General features: G+C 45.5%; 1 protein-coding gene across 7 annotated transcripts in view; it reads right to left on the bottom strand.

Annotated features, from left to right (window-relative positions):
• Positions 1–14,719, bottom strand: part of CDC42BPA (CDC42 binding protein kinase alpha) — a 334,018-nt gene that overhangs the window by 214,180 nt on the left and 105,119 nt on the right. For all 7 annotated transcript variants that reach the window (XM_090047507.1, XM_090047449.1, XM_090047476.1 and 4 more), the window contains exon 2: positions 13,317–13,408. In XM_090047507.1, the coding sequence (XP_089903633.1) occupies positions 13,317–13,408 (92 nt within the window). The remainder of the gene's footprint in view (positions 1–13,316; positions 13,409–14,719) is intronic.

Below are 14,719 nucleotides of genomic sequence, written 5' to 3'. Positions count from 1 at the left end.
TCCATGTCAACAAAAAATACTAGAATGAACTGATCATCATTTTTAGGCATCTATTATCATAGTATGTTCTTGTAGTGTACATAGTTTCAGAGTGCGGTGTGATGTCTGTTTAATGTAAGACAGTAGATTTTAGGGAGATTACTAGGCCTTGCATACCTCGAAAAAAATGTTGGCTCTTTTAAAACAAGACTCCTGCCTTGATTAGGGGGTTGGACTAGATGACCATGTAAGGTTCCTTGCAGCCCTACTTTCCAATGATTCTAAATGGCTGAGACTATGATAGTTACAACAAACAACATTTAAAAAAATTTCTAAAGCATTATATAAATGCTACTACATATATCATACATAGAACATACACATACAAAGGGTGTCCTTTTGATGCTCAGTTATCCTCAAGAACCTCTCCGAGCTGCCAAAAGAAGAAAGAACTACTAATCTTTCCTGTATAGTTATCCTAAAATGGTTCCTGGAACTTATTAACTGGACATTTAACGTTTTTCAAAATTTATTTTTTCCTGTAAGCAGCCAACTAAAAATGCTTGGTATGTGCTGATGTAAACATTTTGGTTTCAGTTGAATTTTATTTTCTCTTTCATTCTTCTAGCGGCTTTCCATATTTCCCACAAACAAATATGCTGCCTGGCACGCTGTCAAATTGTTTCTGTCCCTTATAAACAAAAGGTCTCATCTTTATGCTGTATGTCTTCATGCTTCTCTTCGCCTCCCCAAGCATTTTGTAACAGAATCTATTAAAAAAAACCCAAAACCCAAAAAACTAATACTAAAATATCTCTTTGTTCTTGGCTCAGCAGGGGTAAGAAGCAAGAGGCGGGCTTTTCAAAGGGGTCTAAGGAAAAAAAAAAAATCAATGCGTGTCTACCTCTGTTAGCTTTTCCTGAGAAGTCCATCTGACATGCTCAGCCCTTGGTTCAGCAGGGTGAGGATCACTGCCTGTGATAAGTAAGACACTCCTAGATCCTTGGCCCAATTTAAGGGTGGAAGATTTTGAAAAGCCTATTTTCACATTCACTGGTACCAAGTTCATATATGCTGATAAGTGAAGGGGATAAAGCCATCAGTATCTACAGGATTGAGTTTTCCTTAAAAACAAAACAAAATATTTTCTAATTATTAGGGTTTCAAAGATCATTTTCCAAAATATAAATAAAATAAAAAAATAGATGCAACGTTTTCTTCTCATGTGAGAGGCAGCTCCAGTGCCTCTGCTGACACTCGCAGGTATTTTCAAATAGCAGCAGAATGAAGCAGGCAAAAATTTCAATGCACATACTCAGAATTTCAGCTAAATCCTCCAGTTGCTCCAGGGTGGTCCTTACCATCTCCTTTGTATCAGGATCTGATTAGGTAGATCTCAAGTCATTTGTCTAACAGTTACTTCATAAATTTTGCAAGAGGTGCTGGTTTGGGCAAGCAGCACTAAAGCGCTTCTCACCCACATCATGAACTGTCCCATGATAACACAGCTCCTATTAGCAGAAGATTAATGGATTCTGAAAACAACTCTATACACTCCTCTTTGAATAAGCAACTGTGTAGGAGCTAAGCTGAACAAAATTAAACACATCCTTGGGCTATATTAAGGAAGGAGTTGGCTCAAAGGAAGAATGAATAGGAACAAAAACCCAACAACATTCATTTCGACTCCTTTTGTCTGTATCCAGCCTTTGAAAAAATAACAAAAAGGAACTAGCCAATGAAAACATGTCAATTCTAACATGTAAATTATAAAAAGGAATCAGAGAATCACAGGAAGTTAGGGTTGGAAGTGACCTCAGGAGGTCATCTAATCCAACACCCTGCTCTCAGCAGGGACCAACCCCAACTAGATAATTCCAGCCAAAACTTTGTCCAGCCAGGTTTTGAAAACCTGCAAGGATGGAGCTTCCACCACCTCTCTGGGTAACCTGTTCCAGTGTTTTATCACCCTGCCAGTGAGAAAATGTTTCCTAATATCTAACCTAAACTTCCCTTGCTGCAACTTGAGATTGTTGATCCTTATTCTGTCATCTGCCACCACTGAAAACAGTCTACCTCCATACTCATTCAAATCCTGCTTCAGGCAGTTGAAGGCTGCTATTAAGTCTCCTCTTCTCTAGATTAAATAAACTCAGTTCCTCCAGTCTTTACTCATAAGTCATGTCCCCCAGTCCCCTCACCATTATTGTCACACTCCACTGGACTCTCTCCAATTTGTCCACATCCTTATTGTAGTGGGGGGCCCAGAACTAAACACAGTACTGCAGATGTGGCCTCACCAGTGCTGAATAGAGGGGAGTAATCTAGAGGTGCACTGATGCATCAGTCTAATAGCAGACTGGCACCGATATAAAGAAAATTGATCGTATCGGAAATCAGCCTAATGTGGTTGATAATTTGGCTGAAAAATAACTGTGTGTGCACACAGCCACAGTGCAGCACGTAGGCAGTGAGGAGCACAGCCTGGCAGCTTGGAGAATTGTGCGCAGCTGGTAAATCTGGTGTCATGCAATGGGAGGGGGGAGGGAAGGTGCGTGGGTGGGGAGGGAATCAAGGCCCACGCAGTGAGGGAGGAGTGGGCTGGGGTGGGGGTAGGAGCTGGGGCAAGTGCTGCCCAGCCAAGGCAGGTATGGGACGGAGCCGTGGCTCGTCCAGGGGGGCAACTCCTACTGCTGCGCACTGTTTGTCTGGGAGCTGCTGGTACAGCACTTGCCCACTCATACGGCAGCTCCTGCCACTCGTGCATGGGGTGGGCGTGTGCCTCCAGATCTGCACAGGGCAGGGCAGGGCAGGGCAGGGCGGGGCAGGCTGGGGCCAGGGTTCTTCCTGGCCCACTCTCCCCACACAGATCCGGTGGTACATGCCCCTCATGCCCTCCCAGATGAGCAGCAGGAGCAGTGGCAGGAGCCGCTGGACAAGTGGGTGAGCTCCAGACCAGCAGCTCCCAGATGAGCGGCATGCAGTGGTGGGAGCTGTCCCCTGCGCATCCCCTGGACAAGCTGTAGCTCCATCCCGCACTCACCCCACCCTACCTGGGCAGCGCTTGCTCCAGCCCCTGCCCCAGCCCCACTCCTCCCTCAACACAAGGGCCTTGATCTGCCCCCCCCACCCCACCCCCCCCTTTCCCTTCCACCACACCAGACTTACCAGCTGCAAGCAGCTCTCCAAGCTGCCACGCTGGTATTGGAAATTGAATTGGTATTGGCTGATATATCTCCTTAAAAATCAGCTATTCGTATCAGCCCCAAAAATCTCTACCGGTGCACCCCTAGAATAATTATTTCCCTTGACCTACTGACAACACACCTACCAATGAAGCCTAGTATGCTGTTAGTCTTCCTGGTAACTAGGACACACCACTGGCTTATATTCAGTTTACTGCCCACTGTAACCCTCAGGTCCTTTTCTGCAGAGGTACTGGCTAGCCAGTCAGCCCCCAGCCTGTACTGGTGTATGGGATTGTTCCATCCTAATTTCAGGACTTTGCACTTGTCCTTGTTGAACCTCATGAGATTCTTTTTGGTCCAATCCCCCAATTTGTCTAGGTCAGTCTGAATCCTAGCTCTACCCTCCAGAGCATCTACTACTCCCCTCAGTTTGGTGTCATTTGCAAACTGGCTGAGGGTGCACTCTATTTCATGTTCCAAGTCACTGATGAAAACATTGAACAAAACTGGCCCCAAGACCGACCCACTTGATACTGGTTGCCACCTAGACAGCAAGCCATTGATTACTACTCTCTGAGCCCCATGCTCCAGCCAGCTTTCTATCCACCGTACAATCCATTCATCCAGCTCATACTTCCTTAGCTTGCCTGTGAGAATGCTGTGAGAGACTATATCAAAAGCCTTGCTGAAATCAAGGTATACCACATTCACTTATCCCCCTGCCTCCCTAGAGCCAGTCATCTTATCATAGAAGGCAATCAGGTCTGTCAGACATGACTTGCCCTTGGTGATCCATGCTGTTTCCTAATCACCTTCTTCTCCATGTTCTTAGAAATGGATTCCTTGAGAATCTTGCTCCATGATTTTTTCAAGGAGGTAAGGCTGAGCAGTCTGTAGTTCCCTGGATCCTCCTTTTTCCCTTCCTTAAATATGGGTCCTGTGTTTGTCCGTTTCCAATCATCCAGGACCTCTCCTGATCACCATGAGACTGCAAAGATGATGGCCACTGGCTCTGCAGTCAAATCAGTCAACTCCCTCAGCACTCTCGGGTGCATCCCATCCAGCTTCATAGACTTGTACACATCCAGCTTTTCTTAGTCCCTAACCTGTTCTTTCACCACTGAGGGTTGCTCACCTCTTCTTCAAACTCTGATGCCCAGTGCAGTAGTCTCAGGGCTGCCCTTGCCTGTGAAGACAGAGGCAAATAAGGCGCTGAGCCTTTTCTGCATCCTGTCACAGGGTTGCCTCCCCCATTCAGTAAGCGGCCCAACACTTTCCCTGATCCTCCTCTTGCTACTGAAATATTTGTAGAAATCCTTCTTGTTACATTTCAAATTCCTTGCTAGCTGCAACTCTAATTGCACTTTGGCCTTCCTGACTTCGTCCCTGCATGCCCAAGCAAGGGTCTTATATTCATCCCTAGTTATTTCTTCAAGTTTCCACTTCTTATAAGCTTCTTTTTTGTGATTTGGTTTGCTGAAGAGTTAGTTCCCTGCTAAGCCAAGCTGGTCTTCTGCCATACTTGTTAGTCTTCCTGCATATCAGGATGGTTTGTTCCTGGACTTTCAGTAAGGCTTCTTTAAAGTACAGCTGGCTCTCCTGGACTCCTGAGACTGGCTTTCCAGGGGATCCTGCCTCTGAGTTCCCTGAGCGAGTTGGTCTGCTTTTCTGAAGTCCGGGGTTCTTACTCTGCTGCTCTCCATCCTTCCTTTCCCCAGGATCCTGAACTTAACTCATTTCATGGATGCTGCTGTTCAAGTTGCCATCTACTGCAGCCAATCCTCTAGTTTTCCTGCGCATCAGAATGGTTTGTTCCTGCACTCTCAGTAAGTCATCCTTAAAGTACGGCTAGCTCTCCTGGACTCCTCTCTCCCACAGTATGGCTCATCAGGGGATCCTGCCCAAGAGTTCCCTGAGTGAATTGAAGTCTTCTTTTCTGAAATCCAGAAGTTCCTTACTCTGCTGCTCTCCATTCTTCCTTTCCTCAGGAAATTGAACACAATCATCTTGTGGTTGCTGCTACCCAGCTTGCCATCTACTGCAACCAGTCCTCAATTTACAACTCTGAGTTATGAAGAACGGCACTTAAGACGTTTATAAACTGACACCCTGTTTCGACCTTCCAACATGGGTTTTGTCTTTATGATGATGGATACAGCTACGTCCAGCTGGTAAGTCTGGTGTGGTGGAAGGGGAGGGATGTGGGGGGACAAGGCTCTGTCCTAGGGCCTATACTGTTTAACATGTTCATCAATGATGTGGACATTGATGTCAGAAGCAGACTGGCCAAGTTCGCCGATGACACCAAACTCTGGGGTAAAGCATCCACGCCTGAAGATAGATCCAGGCAGATCTGGACAGACTCATAAAATGGGTGGACGAGAACCTGATGGTGTTCAACACCAAAAAATGCAAGGTTCTCCACCTTGGGAGGAAAAACCTGCACCACACTTACAGGCTTCGTAGTACTACGCTGGTTAGCACTACAGATGAAAGGGACTTGGGGGTCATGGTGGACCACAAGATGAACATGAACCTTCAGTGTGATGCTGCGGCTAGTAAAGCGAGCAAAACGCTGGCTTGCATCCATAGATGCTTCTCAAGCAGATCCTGAGACGTCATTCTCCTGCTGTACTCGGCCTTGGTGAGGCCGCAGCTGGAGTACTGCATCCAGTTTTGGGCTCCACAGTTCACAAAGGATGTGGAGAAGCTTGAGAGAGTCCGGAGAAGAGCCACGTGCATGATCAGAGGTCAGGAAAACAGACCTTATGAGGAGAGGCTGAGAGTAATGGGGCTATTCAGCCTGGAAAAGCACAGGCTCAGGGGCAATCTGGTGGCCACCTATAAGTTTATCAGGGGTGCTCATCAGGATCCAGGGGAACGTCTGTTCACCAGAGCCCCCCAAGGGATGACAAGATCAAATGGTCACAAACTGCACTGTGACTGGTTCAGGCTGGACATAAGAAAGAACTTCTTCACTGTCCAAGCCCCCAAGGTTTGGAATAGACTGCCGCTGGAGGCGGTTCAAGCACCCACTCTGAACGCCTTCAAGACACATTTGGGTGCTTATCTTGCTGGGATCCTATGATCCCTGCTGACTTCCTGCCCCTGGGACAGGTGGCTGGACTCAATGATCCTCTGGGGTCCCGTCCAGCCCAAACATCTATGAAATCTATGAAATCAAGGACTCCATGGTTAGAGAGGGTCTAGGGCTGGGGCAAGCTGCTTGTCTGGTGCCTCCCAATGTTCATCTGGAAGGGTATGGGAGCAGGTGGCATGTGCCCCCAGATCTACACAGGGTGAAGTGTGTGTGGGGCTGGGGCTGCACAGGGCTTAGCTGGGAGCAGGAACTATGCCTGCCTGTTGCTTGCCCAGCCGGGGTGCGGTGGGTGCAGGACTAGGTTCCTGCACTGCCTCCAGACAAGTGGGAGACACCCCCCACTCCTAGATGAGCCGTGGCTCTGTCCCACATCTGCCCTGCCCCAGCTGGGTGAGTGGGGGAAGGATATGGGGGGGGGCATATGCCCCCAGATCAGGGTGTGTTAGGTGGGGCCAGGGCTTGTCTGGGAGGCTGGGACAGCTTCTGCTGCTGCACACCACTTGTCCAGAGGCTGCACAGTAGCCCTGTCCTACATCCACCGCACCCCGGCTGGGAAAGCAGTGGGAGGACATAGACCCTATTCCCAGAGCAGCCTGGTGCAGCCCTTGCCCACCCCGCATGTATCTGGGGGCACACCATCCCCACCAGATGAATAGCAGGAGCCATTAGACAAGCAACTTGCCCCAGCCCCAGCCCCAGCCCCTCCCTCACTGCAGGGGGCCTTGATCTGTCCTCCCAAACCCCTTCCCTTCCACCACACCAGACTTACCAGTTGGACACAGCTGTATCCAGTGTTATAAAGGAACCAATTCCCCATTTACAACATTGTTCCTATGGGAAAACTGGTTCCAAGTCAGGACTTTTAGTTTTAAGATGTGGTTTTCAGGAACCAATTGTGTCATAGGTCTGAGGATTGCTTGTACTACATCCCCCACCAATTCTACCTTATTTGTGAGCACTGGGTCAAGAAGACTGAATCACTTTATGATCAAGTTTCAGACTGCACCCATGGGTTAAAATTTGTCTAGCTAAAGATCAAAACAGTACAAGAAAAAAATCTGAAATCTTTAAAGGCAGTTATAAACAGTATCAAAGAGATGTCTTGGGGTCACTTGGTCACTTTTCATTATGGAAGACATTTCAGAAATTGAACAAATTGATGCAGTTGATTTATGGGATATTGCCTTCCGTCTGTGCAGAATCTCAGCACTAACAGTGAACAGAGAGGAGGATGGGGAAACTCATGCTTTTAAATTATTTATGGTTTGATTCACCACAGAAGAGCTTCCTGCGGAAGTTTCACAGGATTTTGTGGTTTAGCTTTCAGGGAGCCTGATGCTGATTCAGTGGACAAAAATGACTTCTCCCTTCAGCTAAGAACAACCTTGTTTTTACATCTGATTTGATGACAAAAATGACTTCTCTCAATTTCTTACTCTGTTTTACTATTTTTAATTGAATTGTGTTGAAATATGGCTGTCCAGCATTGTTGAGTTCAGTCATTGTGTTTTATGTAGAAACATTTCCACAATGAACAACAGGTGAATACAGCATTGTCTAGGCCAGGAAGAGAGATACAAGTACCCACTTCCGGGTGGCAAAGGGTTATGGATAAAGACAAATGCTTATTGTTGCTCAGCACCCAGGCTGCTCAGCTCCTTGGATGACTTATGCAGCAGAGAAGAGGCCCAAAATAAACATTTCCATGAGTTATGGAACCAAAGCAGGAGGCGCAGTATTAGGCCTCTGTAAAAACAGGCTCTGAATAATATTCTGTAGATAAGGTACTATCTGCGTACTGGTTCCAAAGAGAAACTAATTACTGCTTCCCCTGTTTTCCTGAAGCCAAGGCATTTATGGGACTGAAATACCTACCAGGTCTTCAGAGGTTTAGGGAGAACCTTTTCATATAGCAGAAGGGAATAGTGAGAGGGAACTCTGACTCCAAAATCGAAATATCTTGCTTCTCATAAAGGAATAACCCACGTGGGGTTCAATTTAGGCCAGGGTTGGGCAATTATTTTGAGCAGAGCGCCGCTTACCGAGTTTTGGCAAGGGATTTGGCCAGTGTCATAGCAGAGCCTCAAGGGCTGCATGGGTAGTCCTGCCCCTTGAGAGGCACCCCGCCCCCTGGTCGCCATCTTGTGACTGGAAGTCCCACCCCCTAACCCCTGACCTTTGCTACCAGAAGTCCCTCCCCTTACCCCCAGAAGTACTCCTTTCAGCAAGGGGTTTTGCCATCTCAGAACCAGAAAAATACCAAATTATGTTCTAAAATATTGAACATCTACAACATTCATTAATTCAATTTAAAAAAATATTTCTGCCCTGGATTTACATGTGTTTGTGTAGTGTACACAGAGGTGCCTGCATAATAGCTTAAAATGAACCCTTACGCTTACATTTTGTGGGGGTTGGGTATAGGTTTGTGGAGGCTGTGGGCGTGTGGGTGTTGAATGAGAGAGCATGTGGGTGTGTGTGTGGATATGTGGGGTGTGAGTAGGTATGGAAGGAGGGTGGCTGGGATTTGTGTATGGCAGTGCAAGGGGAGGTGTGGGTGCATGTGTATGGTGGGGTGTGCGTGTGGGACTCACCCTACAAACATACACACACACTGTGCCCCTGTTCCTGCAGACACGTGAGTGCACATATGCACTCACGTCCCCTCCCCCATCAGCACGATTCCATCCTCTGCAGTCTGGTGATGCAGCCAGGAGCCACAGCCACATGGTGTCTGAGCAGGGAGGGGGCAGGAAAGCAGGGAACTTCTGGCTGGGGGTGGGCAGGGCTGGGCTGCTCAAGCCTGCTGAAGGCTCCCTCTGGGTCCTACTGCCCCTGGCTCCTGTCAGCTTTGACAGGGACAAATAAATATTAATTTACTACATTTTTTAGGGCTTTGTGGGCCAGATAGAATGGTCTGGCAGGCTGGATCCAGCTCACAGGCTGTATTTTGCTGACCCCTTATCTAGGCTCTAACATAGTTTATACAGAATAAAAATTCCACTGCCAAGGAAACAGACGATGGCAAAACAGCTAAAATAAATGTGATTTATATGTTCTTAGTAGCTTTGCAGTATGGGTCATGATTTAAACATGCATGTGGTGGTGATGATTGGAACAGTGACATAGTTTAGAGTAAAAACTCCAATTCCTTTAATAACAGCTAAAGAAACCTGGTTTTCCATGACCCTAGACTAACAAAAACAAATAAATAAATGATTCTCTTCTCTGCCATCCAAATGTGGCATACAGCCTCCACTGATGTTACAGATTCCAAAGTGCACAAAAAGGAAAAAAAGTGCTAAATAAAACATTATGTTTCTAACGAAAGACTAATTCAAAAGGTTCCTGTTCAACAGCTCAGGTAGTCCAAACATACTTGAACTGGGTGGGCAATCAAATAAAATTAAAACATTTTCAGTAAATTCTATCCCACATCTTCACTATTAATCTAATTTTGTTAGGAATTACTTTCAAAATATTCAACCAAAGTATGAAAAACGACGACCTTTATTATATATTCATAGACGTTAGGGCCGGAAGGGACCTCAGTAGGTTACTGAGTCTGACCCCCTGCCCTGGGCAGGAAAGAGCACTGGGGTCACATGACCCCAGCTAGGTGCTTGTCCAGTCTCCTCTCAAAGACCCCCAAAGTAGGGCAGAGCACCACCTTCTTGGAAGCCCATTCCAAGCAACCCTTACTATGAAGAAGTTCTTTCTAATGTTCAACATAAATCTGCTCTCCGTCAATTTGTAGCCATTGTTCCTAGTTACTCCAGGGGGTGCCCTAGTAAATACAACATCTCCTGTTCCCTGCTGCCTTCCCTTGATGAATTTATAGGCAGTCACAAAATCACTTCTCAGCCTTCTCTTCCAAAGACTGAAGAGATCTAGGTCTCCCAGTCTCTCCTTGTAGGACCTTGCCTGCAGGCCTCTGACAATATGAGTGGCCCTTCTCTGAACCCTCTTAAGGTCCATCACCTCCCTGGACCTGTTTGTCATGCATGATAAAGTGTGGTTAGCCTTGTTGATCACTTTGTCACACTGATGACTCATGTTCATCTTGGAGTCAACTATGACTCCAAGATCCTTTTTTGCTGCTGTGCTGCTGAGAAGGTCACCCCCCATCTGTAAGTGTGTTGGTGGCTCTTTTTACCCAGGTGCAGCACTTTGCACTTGTCTTTGTTGAACTACATCCTATTTTGTTCTGTCCATTTTTCCAACCTGTCCAGATCCAGCTGGATCTGTTCCCTACCCTCTGCTATATTAACTTTGCCCCATAATTTGGTATCATCTGCGAACTTGGACAAGGTGCTCTTCACGCCTTTGTCCAAGTCACTGATGAAGACACTGAATAGCACCAGTCCAAGGAGCTAGCCTTGCGGGACTCCATTGCCCACAGCTTTCCAGGTCGATATCGACCTGTCTACCACCACTCTCTGGGTGTGACCCCTAAGCCAGTTTGCCATCCACCTGACTGTGTAATCATCTACATCAAGTCTGTCAATTTATCTACGAGAACAGAATGATATAGTGTATCTACCTCAACTCCTGCATCTAAGCATTTTGTGACCTGGTCATAAAAAGAAACAAGGTTAGTCAGGCAGGATCTACTTGCAATGAATCTATGCTGATTTCCTTTCAGCATTATTTCCCTTGCTCGGCTCCCACACATGTAATCCTTAATGATTTTTTCTAGAGTTTTCCCAAGAATAGAGGTGAGACTAACTGGCCTATAGTTTCCCAGCTCCTTCCTCCTCCCCTTCTTGAAAACAGGGACCACACTGGCCCTTTTTCTGTTCCTTTTCCAGTGGCTCTGCTATGACACTGGCCAAATCCTTCAGCACCCTTGGATGAAGTTCATCTGAGCCCGCTGATTTGAACAAAACCAGCTCCTCCAAGTGCCCCTTCACTGTCTGTGCTAACAGTTGGTGGGCTAGTGTCCCTCTGGTGTCTATCTATGATCCAGTCGGGAGATTTGTCTTGGTCTGTGTCTAGGAATACAGATGCAAAGAACTTACTGAAGAGCTCAGCTTTGTCCCCCGTCTCTGTCAGCAATTACCTACTTTGTCCTGTAGGGGTCCTATGCTACCCTGCACCTTCCTTTTGTTCCCTATATACATGAAGACAGACTTTTTGTTGTCCTTAATTTTTGTTGCCAGCCTAAATTCTAATTCTGCTTTGGCCTTCCTAACTGATCCCCTGTAAGTGAGCCACGGAGGTATGCTTCTCGTTGGTAGTTACCCTGTTTCCACAGCCTGTATACCTCTTTCTTTGCCCTCAGGCTTTCCTGGAAGAAAGGTAGGATGTCACCAGATTCAGTGGTTTATATCTTCTGGATGGGAAGAACTACAGCCCAAGTATTGGGATTAGTTGCAAACATGGACGAAAAAGAGAAGTACCATATTACTCAAATATAAGACAAGTCCCCCCTCCCCCGCATCAGCATGGGGGAAGAAAAAACCTAGTCTTATATTCATATACAAAACAGAATGGGGAGGGCAGGCAGCTGCTATAACTCTTATTCTTGCCCTCAGCCCAGAGTCAGACTCAGAGCAGCCTCCTGCCCCAGTCACCCACATTTCCCTCTGCAGTTTCTGCCCCTGACTCACCCTCTTCCCTGCCCCTTACTGTCAGATGCAGCTTGGCCTGAGGTCCCTCCTGGGCACTGAGCACATAGAAACTCCTTCCCCTGTCTGGCCAATTAGCAGCGCTGACACCGCTGCATGGCCAGGCAAAGACTGAGTTTCCATGTGCTGTGCTCTGGGGGCAGTTACACAAGTTACATTTTTCACTTGATTGGCCTCCAGAAAGCGGTCTAAGTCTGTGATGGAACACATGTTCATGGCTGCAGAGTGCTTTTACAATGGCTGATAATGTGAAAAATTAATAGTCAAATCAGGTATTAGATGAAGGCGCTCTAAAACAGAGTATCTTAAGGAACTTGTGTTCCCTCAAGGGTTAATTATTTGTGCTTTGCAGGTCTCAGCTGCTGCTCATGCTGACAAAAACCAGCCCAGCCCAGCCCACCCCCTCCCCACCCATGCTGTCAAGGTGGAGGTGGAGCCACCTCCTCTCCCCTCCCCCCCATGCCAGCTGCTCCCTGCTGTATCCTCCCCAGCTCTGGCTAGGCAAAGCCCAGCCAGCATCTGCCTGCTCCTGCTGCTCCCTCCCCCTCCCGCTCCCTCTCCTGCTGACAGCGCCAGAGCTGGGGGAAGGGGGCAAGAGTTGGGATGAGAAAAGGGGTGGTTTGCTGGAGCACCCCCACCTGCTGGACAGGGCTGGTGCAGGCAGGCTCAAGCCCACTTAAAAAAACAGATGAGAAAGTCTGTTGGGTTGGGGGGTGTGGAGAGGGCTCTAACTCATGGCACTTTGTGTAAAGTGCCATAAGTTAAAGTGGGGCCCCAAATGTCTGTAGGAACCCTGGGTCAGAGCAGCCAGAGCAGCATCTGACAGTAAATGGTATGAGGCTGTGGGAAGAGGCAGAGACTTGGGGAAGTTTGGAAAGGAAGAAGCAAAGACTGGAGGAAGTGAGGGGCGGGGGTTCAGGTGTCAGGAAGGCTGCAGGGGGAAGAACTGGTCAGGGCAGAGGGCAATGGGCAACCTGATCCCCTCTCTCCCCCACCACTGACTTCCGTGCTGTAACAATGGGAAGGAAGGGAAATTCAAGACAATCCCTCTAATACTTAGCTTCTATACTTGGAAAATTATAACAAATTTATAAATTTCCATATATAGAACCTCATTATTAGAGATCATTTTATATTCAGAGTCATCTTACATTGGAGCAAATACAGTATTAAAATACAATCTGAAATCTCTTTTTCTGAAGACTTGTACAGATTGCATGCACAAATGTATACATCTTAATAGTATTTGTATTACATTTTAGTTTGACCTAACACATCTGCTCTGCCTAAAGATTTCAAAAGCACTTATGAATTTCTAGAAGACCTTTATTACAGTACCTTGGTACCAATAAACTTTCTGACTGCTGCAGACCTTCTGTAAAATATTCAAACTCTCTCACAAAACAAGAAAACACTTACCTCCCCAAAGGCTCCTCGGCCAATCACCTTCAAGATTTCAAAATCTTCTTTATGTAGTCGCATCTGTTTCACCTTAGATGTAAAAGGTTTGGCTGAAACAAAGGAAAATATCAATCATTATAAAAGCTAGGTAAGAGTAACATAAAACATAAAGCTGAATGGCCCTGAAAATAACAGATCCTTTTGCTCATATACCTATAATCCCTAAAGTAATATTACAAAGAATAAAGCTGGAACAAATGACTAATAAGAACTAAGCCCAAACTTTCAGCCTTCTGTGAAAGGAAATTTAATGGAGCACACATTTTTACAAATAGAATCAAGCTGCCTATATTTATATATATATTTCTTATAAATTCATACAATGATTTTCAATACAGTAGGTATCTAAGCATTATGGACTGCTATCACAGATTATAAAAGTAGAGCATGGGAAAATGAATATCTCACTCTGAACTTAGAAATGCTAATTTCTACACAAGTCTCAAAATAAATAATCAATATTTCACTCCAAGGAAAATCAAAATGCTGATGAAAAAGTGCTGAATTGATAGCACTGGCTCAGGAATGCCAATCAGCTCACACCTCTTGAGACTTCTTCTCTGACCAAGAGGGTTGCTCAGTTTATCCATGACCTACAGAACAGACACCAGGATCCCAACTGAACATCAAAAGAAATTATTAGTATAGTTTCCTTTTCTTTTGACCATCATTGTCCGTCTCCAATTTCTTCTTCTAAGCCTTGTATTTTTAGTCTTAGAGATGGTGACCCAACAGGGATACAACCTTCTACATTCAGGTAATATATGTGCCTTCTGTAAAATATTTTCTGTATTTTTTCCAAAGTCAGGTTAATAATAGAATGCTTTTTTTAAAGATTTTTTAAAATCCAGGCATATAACATTTACACAGAGTTTGTGCCAGACATGAAATAGGTGAACAGAAATGTTTTGGCATTTTTTTTTTTAAAAAAAACCCTCTTTTACATCCCAAATGAATAAGGGAGCACATGTCCACAAATAAACATTATAAACATATTTTAAAACAATTATCCTTTATGCATTAAGTATTACTTATTATGCATTTTGTAAACTTTATTTCTATTTTGTAAGCTTTAGTGATATGACAGTACTAAGAGCATGTAATCATTGCTCAGAGAATTAAGTAAATAAAAATAATATTTAAAAATAAAATCTATTCCACCTTTAAGTTTCTACCAAGACTTATGTTTAGAGCTCTGTGTAGCTCTTCATGAACTCACTGTTATCACCCAAAGGGAAATGGATAGTATGCCCATTTCTACATGCACCTTGTTTTCACTAGTTACCTGTGCATCCCCAATGAGGTCTGTTGCACTCTTTAGGAAATGTTAGTTTAATGAAATGCTAGTTTAATGAATTTAT

This window comes from Crocodylus siamensis, chromosome 1, assembly GCF_052110815.1.
Source record: "Crocodylus siamensis isolate JL-2025a chromosome 1, ASM5211081v1, whole genome shotgun sequence".
NCBI lineage: Eukaryota > Metazoa > Chordata > Crocodylia > Crocodylidae > Crocodylus > Crocodylus siamensis.
The sequence above is the reverse complement of the archived record's forward strand: the minus strand, read 5'-3'. Positions and strand labels throughout refer to the sequence as shown.